The sequence below is a fragment of the Nansenia antarctica genome (assembly GCF_963989245.1).
Source record: "Nansenia antarctica genome assembly, chromosome: 2".
NCBI lineage: Eukaryota > Metazoa > Chordata > Actinopteri > Argentiniformes > Microstomatidae > Nansenia > Nansenia antarctica.
Genome location: NC_137675.1, coordinates 88,232,203 through 88,248,537, shown reverse-complemented (window position 1 = coordinate 88,248,537; position 16,335 = coordinate 88,232,203). Strand labels below are relative to the sequence as shown.

Sequence of the window (16,335 nt, the reverse complement as noted above, 5' to 3'; positions counted from 1 at the left end):
GTGCGTGTGCATGTGCGTGTGTGTCTGCGTGTGTCTGTGTGTCTTGTGTGTCTGTGTGTGTGTCTGTGTCTGTGTGTGTGTCTGTGTCTGTGTGTGTGTGTGTGTGTCTGCGTCTGCGTCTGTGTCTGTGTGTGTCTGTGTCTGTGTCTGTGTCTGTCTCTGTCTGTGTGTGTGTGTGTCTGTGTCTGTGTCTGTCTGCGTCTGCGTCCGTGTGTGTGTGTCTGCGTCTGTATGTGTGTGTGTGTGTGTGCGTGTGCGTGTGTGCGTGTGCGTGTGCGTGTGTGTGTGTGTGTGTGTGTGTGTGTGTGTGTGCGTCCCAGGATGACGTGCGTGTGCAGCGGTCGTCCCGGCGCCTCAACACCCTGGAGGAGGTGGGGGTCAACGTGAGGCTGCTGACAGAGATGCTGAGTCACTACCACACACACACCTCCTCTGACTCTGACAGGGAGCTGCTCAGGGTGGGTCACTACCACACACACACACACACACACACACACACACACAGACACACACACACACCTCCTCTGAGTCTGACAGAGGGCTGCTCAGGGTGGGTCACTACCACACACACACACACACACACACACACACACACACACACACAGACACAGACACAGACACACACTACCACACACTACCACACACACACACACACACACTACCACACACACACACACACTACCACACACACACACACACACTACCACACACACACACCAGGGTTTCCGTTAACCGGTAATTACCGGTCTTTGTCCGGTAAAATTTGTTGAAGTCCGACAAATTGAAATCTCTTCGGTCATAATGTCCGGTGAAAATAATTCCCTCTAAGCACAATTTGAATACAATTCGCTAAAGTTAACATTCTGATTCCTTCTATATTTAAAAAAGACGAATATATAGGCTATGTATTTCTTTTATTATGATATGATTTGACGCCGGCATGATGATGACTGCTAATGTGTAGGCTAGCGGCTGCCTATGCGAAACAGCGGCGGCAGGGTTGCCAGATGGGATTGACAATACAGCCTAACTAACCAGTCTATTACCGCTAAACCCAGTAGCCCATTCGGCGATAACCCGGCCCATCTGGCAACCCTGAGCAGCGGGCCACCATAATAATAACTTGTATTTGTATAGGCTAGCGCTTTTAACCTGCAAACGTTGCAGCTCAAAGTGCACCATAGCGAGCGAGAGGTACACATGGCAAGACAAAGTAAGCTTAACAATGACTTCATGAAACCAAGCTACAATGAGTCTGAGGAGAAGTCTGACTGTAAAGAGATGGAGGCGGCTCGACGGTTCCGAGTTAAATGGAAACTGCGTTTAGATGGGGAAGGAAAATGTTCTGCTCACCGTGCAAAAAATCGGGGAGGAATAACGGATTCACGAGAGGAGAAACGAATATGAGAATGTCTCACTGATCACAGGCGGTGCAGTGAGCACATATCGGCGGTCAGTTTGAGGCAACAGCAAACCGCTATGAAAGGCCACTGTGAGCAGGCTAATGAAACGGCTAACAATAAGCTGCACTCTCAGCTACAAGTTGCATTTCACATGGCAAAAAATGGCATCGCATGTCATCAGTATGTGGGACTGACTGAGCTACTGAAAGCAGTTAAGGCTCCAGATTGTGTCTTGAGTGAGGGCACCGCCACAGCGACTCCGTTGACAATGTGGCGCGCGTTCAGCGCTGGACATGGCATAGCGCGCATGCGAATCATGAAAGCCTATATTATATTTATTATATAGCTCGCATCTAATCGTATCGGATGAGAAATAGACATTAAACGGCATATATAGGCTACACAACAGCTAATCACCGCGACAAACAGCTATATTATATTTGAATATGATGACCGGAATATCTCACGTTTGTCCGGTAAATTGAAATCTTCCCGGACACGTTGACCGGCACACATTTTTTCTAACGGAAACCCTGACACACACACACACACCTCCTCTGACTCTGACAGGGAGCTGCTCAGGGTGGGTCACTACCACACACACACACACACACACACACACACACACACACACACACACACACACACACACACACACACACAGACACAGACACAGACACACACTACCACACACTACCACACACACACACACACTACCACACACACACCTCCTCTGAGTCTGACAGGGAGCTGCTCAGGGTGGGTCACACACACACTACCACACACACACACACACACTACCACACACACACACACACACACAGACACACACACACCTCCTCTGAGTCTGACAGGGAGCTGCTCAGGGTGGGTCACACACACACTACCACACACACACACACACTACCACACACACACACACTACCACACACACACACACACACACACACTACCACACACACACACACACACACACACACACACCTCCTCTGACTCTGACAGGGAACTGCTCAGGGTGGATCACACACACACACACACACACACACACACAGACACAGACACACACACACACATACTGTTTACTGAACATCTCTGTGTGTGTGTGTGTGTGTGTGTGTGTGTGTGTGTGTCTGTGTGTGTGTGTAGGAGATGTACGAGCGCTGTGATAAGTTGAGGCGCGCCGCCTTCAAGATGGCCACCGAGACAGAAGACAACGACACCAGCCTGGGTGAGGCCACGCCCCCTCCCGACTCCTCCCATCTGATGATGTCATCACCCATGGACACGCCCCCTCCTTGAAGCACAAAGTGCTTTAACCAAATAACAAAATGATATAAGAATTACTATGAGATGTAAACAAGTAAATACATCCACAAATAAGTGACAGTCTGATCATTTGGTCCTCATCGGCATTCGATGTCATAATTAGACTTTTCTTTCGAAAAATGTGAATACAAGACCTGAGAGCGTGACCGTCAGAAGACCTGAGAGCTCTATTGGGCTGATATGCTAGCAGAAGACCTGAGAGCTCTACTGGGCTGATATGCTAGCAGAAGACCTGAGAGCTCTATTGGGCTGATATGCTAGCAGAAGGCCTGAGAGCTCTATTGGGCTGATATGCTAGCAGAAGACCTGAGAGCTCTATTGGGCTGATATGCTAGCAGAAGACCTGAGAGCTCTATTGGGCTGATATGCTAGCAGAAGGCCTGAGAGCTCTATTGGGCTGATATGCTAGCAGAAGACCTGAGAGCTCTACTGGGCTGATATGCTAGCAGAAGACCTGAGAGCTCTATTGGGCTGATATGCTAGCAGAATACCTGAGAGCTCTATTGGGCTGATATGCTAGCAGAAGACCTGAGAGCTCTATTGGGCTGATATGCTAGCAGAAGACCTGAGAGCTCTATTGGGCTGATATGCTAGCAGAAGACCAGAGAGCTCTATTGGGCTGATATGCTAGGAGAAGACCTGAGAGCTCTATTGGGCTGATATGCTAGCAGAAGACCTGAGAGCTCTATTGGGCTGATATGCTAGCAGAAGACCTGAGAGCTCTATTGGGCTGATATGCTAGCAGAAGGCCTTTCAGATATTCTGGTGCTGTGCCAGTGAGAGCTTTAGAAACAAGCAGAAGGATCTGGAAATCAATGATGTCATCCCTGACCCCTGACCTCTGCCCCCCCCCCCCCCCCCCCCAGGTGAGATCCTGCAGGCCAGTGACGACCTGTCCCGGGTCATCAACACCTATAAGAAGGTGGTGGAGGGGCTGGCGCTCAACGGGGAGGAGGAGGGGCCTGGTTCTGCTGCTGGTGAGAGGGGGGGGAGACACACACACACACACACACACACACACACACATACATACACACACACACACACACACACACTTCCTGACCTTCTAACACGTCCACTTCCTGATCAGAGTGGTTTATATGTTGTTCCCACTTCTTCTCTGCATATTTCTTGACACTGCCCTCTATCTGCAGCTCCTGTGTGTTGACAGGTCTCTCTCTCCCCCTCTCTCTCTCTCCCTCTCTCTGTCTCTCACTCTCTGTGTCTCTCTCTCTCTCCCACCCCCCCTCTCTTTCCTTCTCTCTCTCTCTCCCTCTCCCTCTCTCTCTCTCTCTCACTCTCTGTGTCTCTCTCTCTCTAACTCTCTCTCTCTCTCCCACCCCCCCACCCTCTCTCTCTCTCTCCCCTGTCTCTCTCTCTTTCTCCCACCCCTCTCTCTCCTTCTCTCTCTCTCTCACTCTCTGTGTCTCTCTCTCTCTAACTCTCTCTCTCTCCCACCCCCCCCCCCCCCCTCTCTCTCTCTCCCTCCCCCCCTCTATCGCTCCCACCCCTCTCTCCCCCCCCCCCCCTCCCGTACAGAGAACACCGGTGACGTCACAGACACGTTGATCGACCTGGCCGGCACCGACGACGTCCCTCCTGGGCCCGCCCCTCCTCCTCCTCATCCCGCGGCCCCGCCCCCCCGCCAGCCCGCCGCCCCGCCCCCCCCTCACCACCTGGCGTCAGGTGACCCGGCCCAGGCCAACCCCCCCCTGGCCTTCCCCATCCCCGCCCTGCCCCCCCCGCCAAAGAGACTGGCCGGCGCCCACGCCAGTCAGAACAGCAGCCCCAGTCACCCGGGCAACGACAAGGCCCCGCCCCCCCCCACCGCCCTCTCCCTCCTGGACGACGAGCTCCTGTCCTTAGGTGAGTCACTGCACCTTAACTGTCCCTCCTGAAGACCTCCATCTCTTCAGGCTACACCTTAACTGTCCCTCCTGAAGACCTCCATCTCTTCAGGCTACACCTTAACTGTCCCTCCTGAAGACCTCCATCTCATCAGGCTACATCTTAACTGTCCCTCCTGAAGACCTCCATCTCTTCAGGCTACACCTTAACTGTCCCTCCTAAAGACCTCCATCTCTTAACTGTCCCTCCTGAAGACCTCCATCTCTTAACTGTCCCTCCTGAAAACCTCCATCTCTTAACTGTCCCTCCTGAAGACCTCCATCTCTTCAGGCTACCATCTTAGCTGTCCCTCCTAAGACCATCTCTTCAGGCTACACCTTAACTGTCCCTCCTGAAGACCTCCATCTCTTCAGGCTACACCTTAACTGTCCCTCCTGAAGACCTCCATCTCTTCAGGCTACACCTTAACTGTTCCTCCTGAAGACCTCCATCTCTTCAGGCTACACCTTAACTGTCCCTCCTAAAGACCTCCATTTCTTCAGGCTACACCTTAACTGTCCCTCCTGAAGACCTCCATCTCTTCAGGCTACACCTTAACTGTCCCTCCTGAAGACCTCCATCTCTTCAGGCTACACCTTAACTGTCCCTCCTGAAGACCTCCATCTCTTAACTGTCCCTCCTAAAGACCTCCATCTCTTCAGGCTACACCTTAACTGTCCCTCCTAAAGACATCCATCTCTTCAGGCTACACCTTAACTGTCCCTCCTAAGACCTCCATCTCTTCAGGCTACACCTTAACTGTCCCTCCTAAAGACCTCCATCTCTTCAGACTACACCTTAACTGTCCCTCCTGAAGACCTCCATCTCTTCAGGCTACACCTTAACTGTCCCTCCTAAAGACCTCCATCTCTTCAGGCTACACCTTAACTGACCCTCCGGAAGACCTCCATCTCTTCAGGCTACACCTTAACTGTCCCTCCTAAGACCTCCATCTCTTCAGGCTACACCTTAACTGACCCTCCTAAAGACCTCCATCTCTTAACTGTCCCTCCTGAAGACCTCCATCTCTTAACTGTCCCTCCTGAAAACCTCCATCTCTTAACTGTCCCTCCTGAAGACCTCCATCTCTTAACTGTCCCTCCTGAAGACCTCCATCTCTTAGCTGTCCCTCCTAAGACCATCTCTTCAGGCTACACCTTAACTGTCCCTCCTAAAGACCTCCATCTCTTCAGGCTACACCTTAACTGTCCCTCCTGAAGACCTCCATCTCTTCAGGCTACACCTTAACTGTCCCTCCTGAAGACCTCCATCTCTTCAGGTTACACCTTAACTGTCCCTCCTAAGACCTCCATCTCTTCAGGCTACACCTTAACTGTCCCTCCTAAGACCTCCATCTCTTCAGGCTACACCTTAACTGTCCCTCCTAAGACCTCCATCTCTTCAGGCTACACCTTAACTGTCCCTCCTGAAGACCTCCATCTCTTCAGGCTACACCTTAACTGTCCCTCCTGAAGACCTCCATCTCTTCAGGCTACACCTTAACTGTCCCTCCTAAGACCTCCATCTCTTCAGGCTACACCTTAACTGTCCCTCCTAAGACCTCCATCTCTTCAGGCTACACCTTAACTGTCCCTCCTAAAGACCTCCATCTCTTCAGGCTACACCTTAACTGTCCCTCCTAAGACCTCCATCTCTTCAGGCTACACCTTAACTGTCCCTCCTAAAGACCTCCATCTCTTCAGGCTACACCTTAACTGTCCCTCCTGAAGACCTCCATCTCTTCAGGCTACACCTGAACTGTCCCTCCTAAGACCTCCATCTCTTCAGGCTACACCTTAACTGTCCCTCCTAAGACCTCCATCTCTTAACTGTCCCTCCTGAAGACCTCCATCTCTTCAGGCTACACCTTAACTGTCCCTCCTAAGACCTCCATCTCTTAACTGTCCCTCCTAAGACCTCCATCTCTTCAGGCTACACCTTAACTGTCCCTCCTGAAGACCTCCATCTCTTCAGGCTACACCTTAACTGTCCCTCCTGAAGACCTCCATCTCTTAACTGTCCCTCCTGAAGACCTCCATCTCTTCAGGCTACCATCTTAGCTGTCCCTCCTAAAGACCTCCATCTCTTCAGGCTACACCTTAACTGTCCCTCCTAAAGACCTCCATCTCTTCAGGCTACACCTTAACTGTCCCTCCTGAAGACCTCCATCTCTTCAGGCTACACCTTAACTGTCCCTCCTGAAGACCTCCATCTCTTAACTGTCCCTCCTGAAGACCTCCATCTCTTCAGGCTACACCTTAACTGTCCCTCCTAAGACCTCCATCTCTTCAGGCTACACCTTAACTGTCCCTCCTAAAGACCTCCATCTCTTCAGGCTACACCTTAACTGTCCCTCCTAAGACCTCCATCTCTTCAGGTTACACCTTAACTGTCCCTCCTGAAGACCTCCATCTCTTCAGACTACACCTTAACTGTCCCTCCTGAAGACCTCCATCTCTTCAGGCTACACCTTAACTGACCCTCCTGAGACCTCCATCTCTTCAGGCTACACCTTAACTGTCCCTCCTAAGACCTCCATCTCTTCAGGCTACACCTTAACTGTCCCTCCTGAAGACCTCCATCTCTTCAGACTACACCTTAACTGTCCCTCCTGAAGACCTCCATCTCTTCAGGCTACACCTTAACTGACCCTCCTGAGACCTCCATCTCTTCAGGCTACACCTTAACTGTCCCTCCTAAGACCTCCATCTCTTCAGGCTACACCTTAACTGTCCCTCCTGAGACCTCCATCTCTTCAGGTTACACCTTAACTGTCCCTCCTGAAGACCTCCATCTCTTCAGACTACACCTTAACTGTCCCTCCTAAGACCTCCATCTCTTCAGGCTACACCTTAACTGTCCCTCCTAAGACCTCTATCTCTTCAGGCTACACCTTAACTGTCCCTCCTAAGACCTCCATCTCTTCAGGCTACACCTTAACTGTCCCTCCTGAAGACCTCCATCTCTTCAGGCTACATCTTAACTGTCCCTCCTGAAGACCTCCATCTCTTCAGGCTACACCTTAACTGTCCCTCCTAAGACCTCCATCTCTTCAGGTTACACCTTAACTGTCCCTCCTGAAGACCTCCATCTCTTCAGACTACACCTTAACTGTCCCTCCTGAAGACCTCCATCTCTTCAGGCTACACCTTAACTGACCCTCCTGAGACCTCCATCTCTTCAGGCTACACCTTAACTGTCCCTCCTAAGACCTCCATCTCTTCAGGCTACACCTTAACTGTCCCTCCTGAAGACCTCCATCTCTTCAGACTACACCTTAACTGTCCCTCCTGAAGACCTCCATCTCTTCAGGCTACACCTTAACTGACCCTCCTGAGACCTCCATCTCTTCAGGCTACACCTTAACTGTCCCTCCTAAGACCTCCATCTCTTCAGACTACACCTTAACTGTCCCTCCTGAAGACCTCCATCTCTTCAGGCTACACCTTAACTGACCCTCCTGAGACCTCCATCTCTTCAGGCTACATCTTAACTGTCCCTCCTGAAGACCTCCATCTCTTCAGGCTACACCTTAACTGTCCCTCCTAAGACCTCCATCTCTTCAGGCTACACCTTAACTGTCGCTCCCAAGACCTCCATCTCTTCAGACTACACCTTAACTGTCCCTCCTGAAGACCTCCATCTCTTCAGGCTACACCTTAACTGACCCTCCTGAGACCTCCATCTCTTTAGGCTACATCTTAACTGTCCCTCCTGAAGACCTCCATCTCTCCAGGCTACACCTTAACTGTCCCTCCTAAGACCTCCATCTCTTCAGGCTACACCTTAACTGTCCCTCCTGAGACCTCCATCTCTTAACTGTCCCTCCTGAGACCTCTTCATCCCCTCTACACTACAGTTTCTCTACTGTAAATGATCGTCTAAACCTCCCCTTTAAACTGTCCGTTTTCTCAGTAAAAACTGGGTAAATATGTTGTACTTGTCACAATGAATTCGGCACAAGAGACATCTAACATCTAGAATCTAAAAGAAACTAAAAGGAAGTAATTCATATGCAATTCATGATCAAGTAATAACCGTTTGACCCTGTACTTCCTAGTTACTTAATACTGGGTCGTAACAATGGTTACCATGGTGACCAAAGGATCAAATGATGTTGTGTAATCTTTGTGTTGTAGTTTTTGTGAGCTCTCTTGCCACTGACGGACTACGTTTCCCTTCCACCCTCTCCTCTCCTAGGCCTGAACGACCCAGTCCCCTCCCTGAGCTGCCAATCAAAACCAAAGCTTGAAGAACTAGCCAATCCCTGGACTTCCTTACAGGTACCGCCTCCTCTGCCTCCTTGAACTGGATGATGATTGGTTCATTAATGAATTGACATATTCTGCGGAGTGCCAGTGACACACCAGGGTTTGTTGAAAAGTCTGAACCTCATGAACTGTAGAATGTACTTCTGACCTCCTCCTCCTAACACCCTCTATCATCCCCCTCTCCTCTCCTCTCCTCCTAACACTCTACCCTCTCTCTCCATTGTTTGGTTGTTGTTACTGGTAAATACTAATTACTGTCAATATTTACCTAGCGAACCTTGCTAACCTCGGGGCGAAACAGTCCAGGTTGTTTACCAGTTGGACCCGTCTCAGAACATGACGACTGTCTCCAGTAGTGTTTCATTCTGCACTTAATGACCTGGACTTTCATAATCATAATAATATATTATTATATATATATATATAATTATTATTACTATTACTATTATTATTATTATTATTATTATTATTGTTATTATTATTATTACTATTATTAGTATTAGTATTATTATTATTATTATTATTATTATTGTTATATATACTATTATATAGTATATATATATTATTATTGTTATTATTATTACTATTATTATTATTATTATTATTATTATATATTATTATCAACAATAACAGTAATCATAATAATGTATACACATACTGTGTATATAGCATATCGCTACCATTGTGCTACTGACAGTAAAGGCAGTTTGTTTATTTGGACAGCACATTTCATACAACAGGGGCAGTTCAAAGTGCTTTACATACAGCGTTAAAAAAACATTACAACAAAGCATAGTAAGAAAATAAAAATGACAATGAATAGCAAATATAAGAAGTAAATAGATAAAACATTTAATAAGATAATAGTTTATGGATAAAAGACATTGATAATCATAACTGCTGCAAAACATGAAAACCTGACCCTGTCCTGACCCCCACACCCCCCACCCCATCCCGCCGCCTTCGCCGCGCCCCCCCCCCCCCACAGTGGCAGCACAATGCGCCGATTAGATAGCAGATGATGTTCTACAGAGGGTGATGTAACCCCTCCCTCCCCTCCCTTCCCCCACCCCTCCCCTACTGTTGTCTCGTTTCCCCTCCCCCCCATCCCCCACCTTCTTGTAATCATTGATTGTATTCATAGCTTTCAGTCACGTGGTTTCTTCCCTAGCCACCACCAACCTGACGGGCAAAAAGTATCATAGCAACATCGCGAGTGGACGCAAACGGTTAATAAAATACAAAGGTTCCATCTCACAAAACATAATGTAATGTAAAAACTTTGACGCTCAATATCTCTGAACTACCCTAAACGGAGATAGAACCTTATCATTCTAAACTGAGATAGAACCTTATCATTCTAAACGGAGATAGAACCTTCTCATTCTAAACGGAGATAGAACCTTCTCATTCTAAACGGAGATAGAACCTTATAATTCTAAACGGAGATAGAACCTTATCATTCTAAACGGAGATATAACCTTATCATTCTAAACGGAGATAGAACCTTATCATTCTAAACTGAGATAGAACCTTATAATTCTAAACGGAGATAGAACCTTATCATTCTAAACGGAGATATAACCTTATCATTCTAAACGGAGATAGAACCTTATCATTCTAAACTCACGAGTTATCTTCAGTTGATGGATTTGACTTAGGGGGCATTCATTTGAAGTAACGTAATGAACATACAAGTAACAACAACAGGTTAATGCAGCCAGCCAGCCAAGCAAAGACCATGACTATGCCCAGTTTAAGCATGGCGAAAAAGCAGCGTGCGTCTGGGTCGCTATGTATCGTGAGCTTAGAATGATAAGGTTCTATCTTCGTTTAGAATGAGAAGGTTCTATCTCCGTTTAGAATGATAAGGTTCTATCTCCGTTTAGAATGATAAGGTTCTATCTCCGTTTAGAATGATAAGGTTCTATCTCCGTTTAGAGCTTGTTAATTACACACAACACAACGCCACCACCAAACAGGTGGCTGACTCCTGCTAAACAATAGCCCATATCCTGATAACAAAAAGACATTTAAAAAAAAAAAAAACGGGAAAAAACACTTGAGTAAAACGCATAGACGTTGAATAAGTGTAAGCTTCGATGTCGATAATAATAATAACATTTATTTGTATAGCACTTTTCCTGCAAACGTCGCAGCTAACAGGCACTTGGAATAATGTGTAGGCATGCATATTCAAGTGAAATGTTATTGACTCAAACCCTTACACGATGGTAAACATAAATGAGAACAGACTAATTAATCATTGGTTCGAGTAGCAATGTATTTGTCATCTCACATTGCACACACATCTAATACTGAATGCATAATTAGCTACAACAAAAACAGAGAGACAACATCGAATGACAATCCATACATTAATTGTGTCAATAATCATTTAAACCAGTTTAATATCAACCAGTCAGTCATGTTCAATCATATTTTCGTTTCATTGATTTAAAGTACTCCTTGCTTGGGCTTGATGAGTCCTGACACGTGAGGGTGCGACACAGTTTTTCAACCATCACGATAAACCACCACCACCACATTAGAAAATATTTATTGTTTTGTTTGATACACGTTTTGGTTTGATACAAGTTATTTTGTTTGATAACTTTGCTTTTGAATTCCGATCGGGGATAGGCCCGACCCAGAAGTGACACACATACAAACAAACATTTACATACGCGTACATACCACACCGCGGCAACATAATATATTATATTACTTTCGTTTTTGATAATTTGACAGACATGATAGCCATCACATTAAGTTGAAAAACTCTCGCAAGTTGAGGAACTCGCGCAAATTGGAAACACTGGGAAACGTTCGCCAAGTTGGACATACCTTACATGTTGTGTTTGAGACGAAGCAAGACTGCTCGTTTGGAAGGACATTGGATGCGTATGTATAGTCACTCATTAGTTACGTCCACAAGAGCACATACCACAACACAACACACATCTCACACTTATCATGGCCAAGCATGAATCTCTGGTGAGTCTCTGCCTATCTCCTCGCCGGTTTGTACACCCGATTGCACAGCAACTATCTGGCATGATTGTTTTCTAACCAATGCTACTGTGTTTCCTGGTGCTCTGCAACTTCACGGGCAGTGCCTTTTGCCCGTCAGGTGGGCGTTTCCACTATGCTGCAGAGGTGTCAAAAGTATTCACATTCATTACTCAAGTAGAAGTATAGATACTATGGTTTAAAAAGACTTCTGTAGAAGTTGAAGTATCAACTCAAGCTTTTTACTCAAGTAAAAGTATAAAAGTACTGGTTTCAAAACTACTTAAAGTATAAAAGTAAAAGTAATGTAAGGGGGAAAAAATGCCATTAAGGACAAAAGCTTAGGCCACGCCACAGGGGCCTATAGTGCACTACCCCACCTCCCCCCAAAAAAACATTTTTCTAAAGGCCATAATGACTATTATGTTATTATTAAAATGTTAATGTTGAAAAATTTGGGATGCACTTATTTCAGACGCATTTATGCCCATTGAAAATGAACACATTTTAGTACAATGCAAATACATTAAAGAACCATATATGTGTACTACTGAGCATTAACATGTGAACACGGAAGATATGATGACTAGTTGCCTAAGTATTGTAATGGTGCAAAAAGTCAAACGTCAAAAGTCAAAAGTCAATAGCCTTTATTGGAACTGTGAGGGCAAAACCATAACAAAGTAGTGATTCAATATTTCCTGAAAAAACACACACATACACACAATCTACATCAGCATCAGAGTTACCAATAAGCTTTGTTCAGCCGCAAAAGCAGCAGGTTCTCAAAATTCTTTGAGCCAATGCATGCTCTTTTTGGCCTGAAGATCAGCCCTGCGACACTAAACAGTCTTTCACAGGCTGCTGAGGCAGGGAGTCCCGTATTAAGTTTGAGTGATAGCTGGCACACAGCTGGGAAGGTCTTCAGTACCTCTACTGTGTCTCCTGGGCACCCCAGGTACGCATCCAACTGCTGGGACGTTTCAAGAGGGCCGGTCTTCTTCAAGGAGGAAAAGAAGTCCTCTTCCTCAGACGATTGGGAGCCCTCACTGAAGTGTTTCTCGTCCTGACAGTCCAAGTGGCTTCTGATATAGTGAAGGCCTGTGGAATAAAAAACAAAAATCATGACAATTTAGACTATATGGCAGTATTGTAACTGTGTATTGGATAGTGTTGTGTGTGTGTGTGTCATTAAATGTAATTTCAAACTAATTTCACTGTCTTCATAGAAATTACACATATTAAGCGGAAGTGAGACACTTACCAAGTTTGAGGATATTTTCGTCACTTGTCCAACAGGTCTTAAATTTGGGAACTAGAATGGCTGCGGCTATCAGTTCTGGATCTGCAAGCATCTCTCCGAAGCGTTTCTCAAGGCCTGAAAGAAGTGCAGCAATCAAAGGCTCACAGAACTTGGAGGCGACTTGAAGGTGCTGTAGCTTGGTCCTTAGCAGAGTTATGGTGGGGACCAACCATCCCATCTGCACACTGGTTTCTCCCTGAAGAACATCCAGTGCCTTTGCAACTGGGCTCATTGTCTTCGCATATTCTGCAAGAAATGCAAGTTCCACTGGAGTAAACCTGTACAAAGAAGAAGAGAAAAACACAACATGGAACATTAAGTCTACTTGATGTAGCACCTTCAACTGGAGGAACTGATCATTAAAAAGGAAAAATATTGTCATCTGAGACTTTTAGAAATGAAGTTGTGTTGCTACAAATCACATTCATAGTAAATATGGGGACTGCATATTGGCATAGTGCATACGTGTTCTACAGTATTCCAAGTATAAAACTGTGACTTAATCTATTGTTAATCACTTCATTAACTGTAAGGCAGAAAAACAAGCACTTACTTGGGTGTATCTAGTTCACTGCAGACAGCTGCAAGGGCTCCCTCGCCTTGTTCTCGTGTTATTCTCACTATTCTTTCTACGGCTGAGAAGAGTGAATTCCACCTTGTAGCAACAGGCCTTACGAGTTGGAGTTTGCAGTGGTCTTCAATTACTTCAGATGCGGTGGTTGATCTTGAACTTTTATTCCACAGGCTAGAGCATTTGGCAAATGTGGACCTTGACACGCGCTTGTACAGTGGGTTGACCTCTGCTTTTGAAGCATCAACTGTGGACACTAAATTGAGGAGGTGGCAGGCGCAGCGATGGTGCTTGGGTAGCTGGTATTCTAAGTAGTCATCTTCTTCCAACAGGGCTCCGGCATCAACAAATTCAACACCCTCAAGGCTTTCCTCTTCTTCATCGTTATCATCATTTTGGCCACAATCATCCTCTTCTCCATCACCCTCTCCTACAGGTTCAGCATTGTTGTTCTCGTCAGTCTGCCCATAAACTCTGAAGGCTTTCAGGAAGTTTGATCCGTTGTCAGTTGTAGTGCGAACAATCTTCTCTCTGACATTGAATTCTGTGTGAATATCATTTAGGGCACCAGCCAGGGCAGAAAAGGTATGTGACCCTTTAAGTTGCTTGCATGCCAGGGCAGCACAGGATCTCTGCATGGTCTGGGGGTTAAACCAGTGCGCAGTGACACCAATGAAACCGCGACGGTGTGCCGTCCAGCAGTCTGTTGTTGTTGCTATGAACTCAATTTCACTAAGGGCAGCTTTCAGTTTTCTTTTCATTTCAACAGAGGCCTTTGTGACTTTGTTAACAACAGTATTACGCGTCATGACATTCGTATTTGGCTGAAGATGTTGCACAAGCTCAATGAAGCCCTGTTGCTGAACAATGTGTGGTGGGTGCAAGCCTTGGACAATGAATTTGAGGACTACTTCATCCACACTTGCCTGGGACACTCTTCGAGCCTCCCACAGCTTGGTTTGTTTGGAGGGTGGGGTCAAAGAACCTTCAGTGGATGACTTCCTTTTGAGGGCTGTTGAAGAAAGTTGCGTGTACCTCTCTAGACGAGTGGGGTGTTTCTTCTGTGGAGAAAATGAATGCACAGGCACAGATTGAGATTCATATTATTTCTCTCAAACCACAAGCTGAGACTATCTAGGACTTCCGCTGTATTAAATGTCACGCTGGAAGTTCATGAATGGAGGTCAGACTACAAGTTAGGGAGCAGTTTCACTGGTCTATGCAATTATGTTGAGCAGACCAGAATATTGCCACTTAAAGCTGTTTTAGGACCTCAAGCAGCTGCTGGCATGACTGAAAAGTAACATTATTGTTAATGGCACACACCGCGCACATTTCTTCTCCCGTGGGAACATAATTAACTCTTTACAGCAACAAACACGGTAAAACTCCGACCTCAACACATGAAGGATTACAAATGAAACATTGAATCATAGCCTACTGCTAGCAAGCAAACCATGGGATGTTCTTAGCCATAGCAAACATTGCAAATTTACCATTAGTACGTTACTAGGTTACTACAAAATGTCGACTGATAATAACAAACTTTCAGCTTACCTCAATATGCTTTTTCAAATTAGACGGTGAGTTTTTGAAGGCCATTAGCTCGTGGTACTTGGGTGCGCAGAGCTTGCAGCGCATTCGAAAGGAGTTGTTTTTGCATCCAACCATTTCAAAAAATTCTTCCAGGTACGGCCAGGGATGGAGAAGGGTTGGCTGATCTTCCTGGCTATCAACCTGGTTGATGCTGGTGCTTGGTTGGGACATTTCGCTGTTATTTTGAGTCTCTGGCACGGTCACGGACATCTTTGGCTACATACATCTGCTTTCCTTGCTGGAGTGTGATTTGTGTCATGTGCAGCAGATGGAATGCATCTCGTACAAACCAATAGGGTGTCGGAATGGTATAATGTTTATACTTCTTGTCACAGCTCCGCCCCTGGCTCATCAGACGTCGATCAGTGAACGATTAAGAGCGCCCCTGGCTCATCAGACATCAATCAGTGGACGATTAAGAGCGCCCCTGGCTCATCAGACGTCGATCAGTGAACGATTAAGAGCGCCCCTGGCTCATCAGACGTCGATCAGTGAACGATTAAGAGCGCCCCTGGCTCATCAGACATCAATCAGTGGACGATTAAGAGCGCCCCTGGCTCATCAGACGTCGATCAGTGAACGATTAAGAGCGCCCCTGGCTCATCAGACGTCGATCAGTGAACGATTAAGAGCGCCCCTGGCTCATCAGACATCAATCAGTGGACGATTAAGAGCGCCCCTGGCTCATCAGACGTCGATCAGTGAACGATTAAGAGCGCCCCTGGCTCATCAGACGTCGATCAGTGAATGATTAAGAGCGCCCCTGGCTCATCAGACGTCGATCAGTGAACGATTAAGAGCGCCCCTGGCTCATCAGACATCAATCAGTGGACGATTAAGAGCGCCCCTGGCTCATCAGACGTCGATCAGTGAACGATTAAGAGCGCCCCTGGCTCATCAGACATCAATCAGTGGACGATTAAGAGCGCCCCTGGCTCATCAGACGTCGATCAGTGAACGATTAAG

The 16,335-nt window shown here is 46.6% G+C and overlaps 1 protein-coding gene across 1 annotated transcript in view; it reads left to right on the top strand.

The window, feature by feature from the left end:
* gga3b (golgi associated, gamma adaptin ear containing, ARF binding protein 3b) overlaps positions 1 to 16,335 on the top strand; it is a gene marked incomplete at its 3' end in the record, with an annotated part of 36,200 nt that overhangs the window by 14,212 nt on the left and 5,653 nt on the right. Inside the window, exons 8-12 of the mRNA XM_080523627.1 lie at positions 321 to 458; positions 2,550 to 2,631; positions 3,596 to 3,706; positions 4,269 to 4,595; positions 8,817 to 8,899. Of these exons, the coding sequence (XP_080379753.1) occupies positions 321 to 458; positions 2,550 to 2,631; positions 3,596 to 3,706; positions 4,269 to 4,595; positions 8,817 to 8,899 (741 nt within the window). The remainder of the gene's footprint in view (positions 1 to 320; positions 459 to 2,549; positions 2,632 to 3,595; positions 3,707 to 4,268; positions 4,596 to 8,816; positions 8,900 to 16,335) is intronic.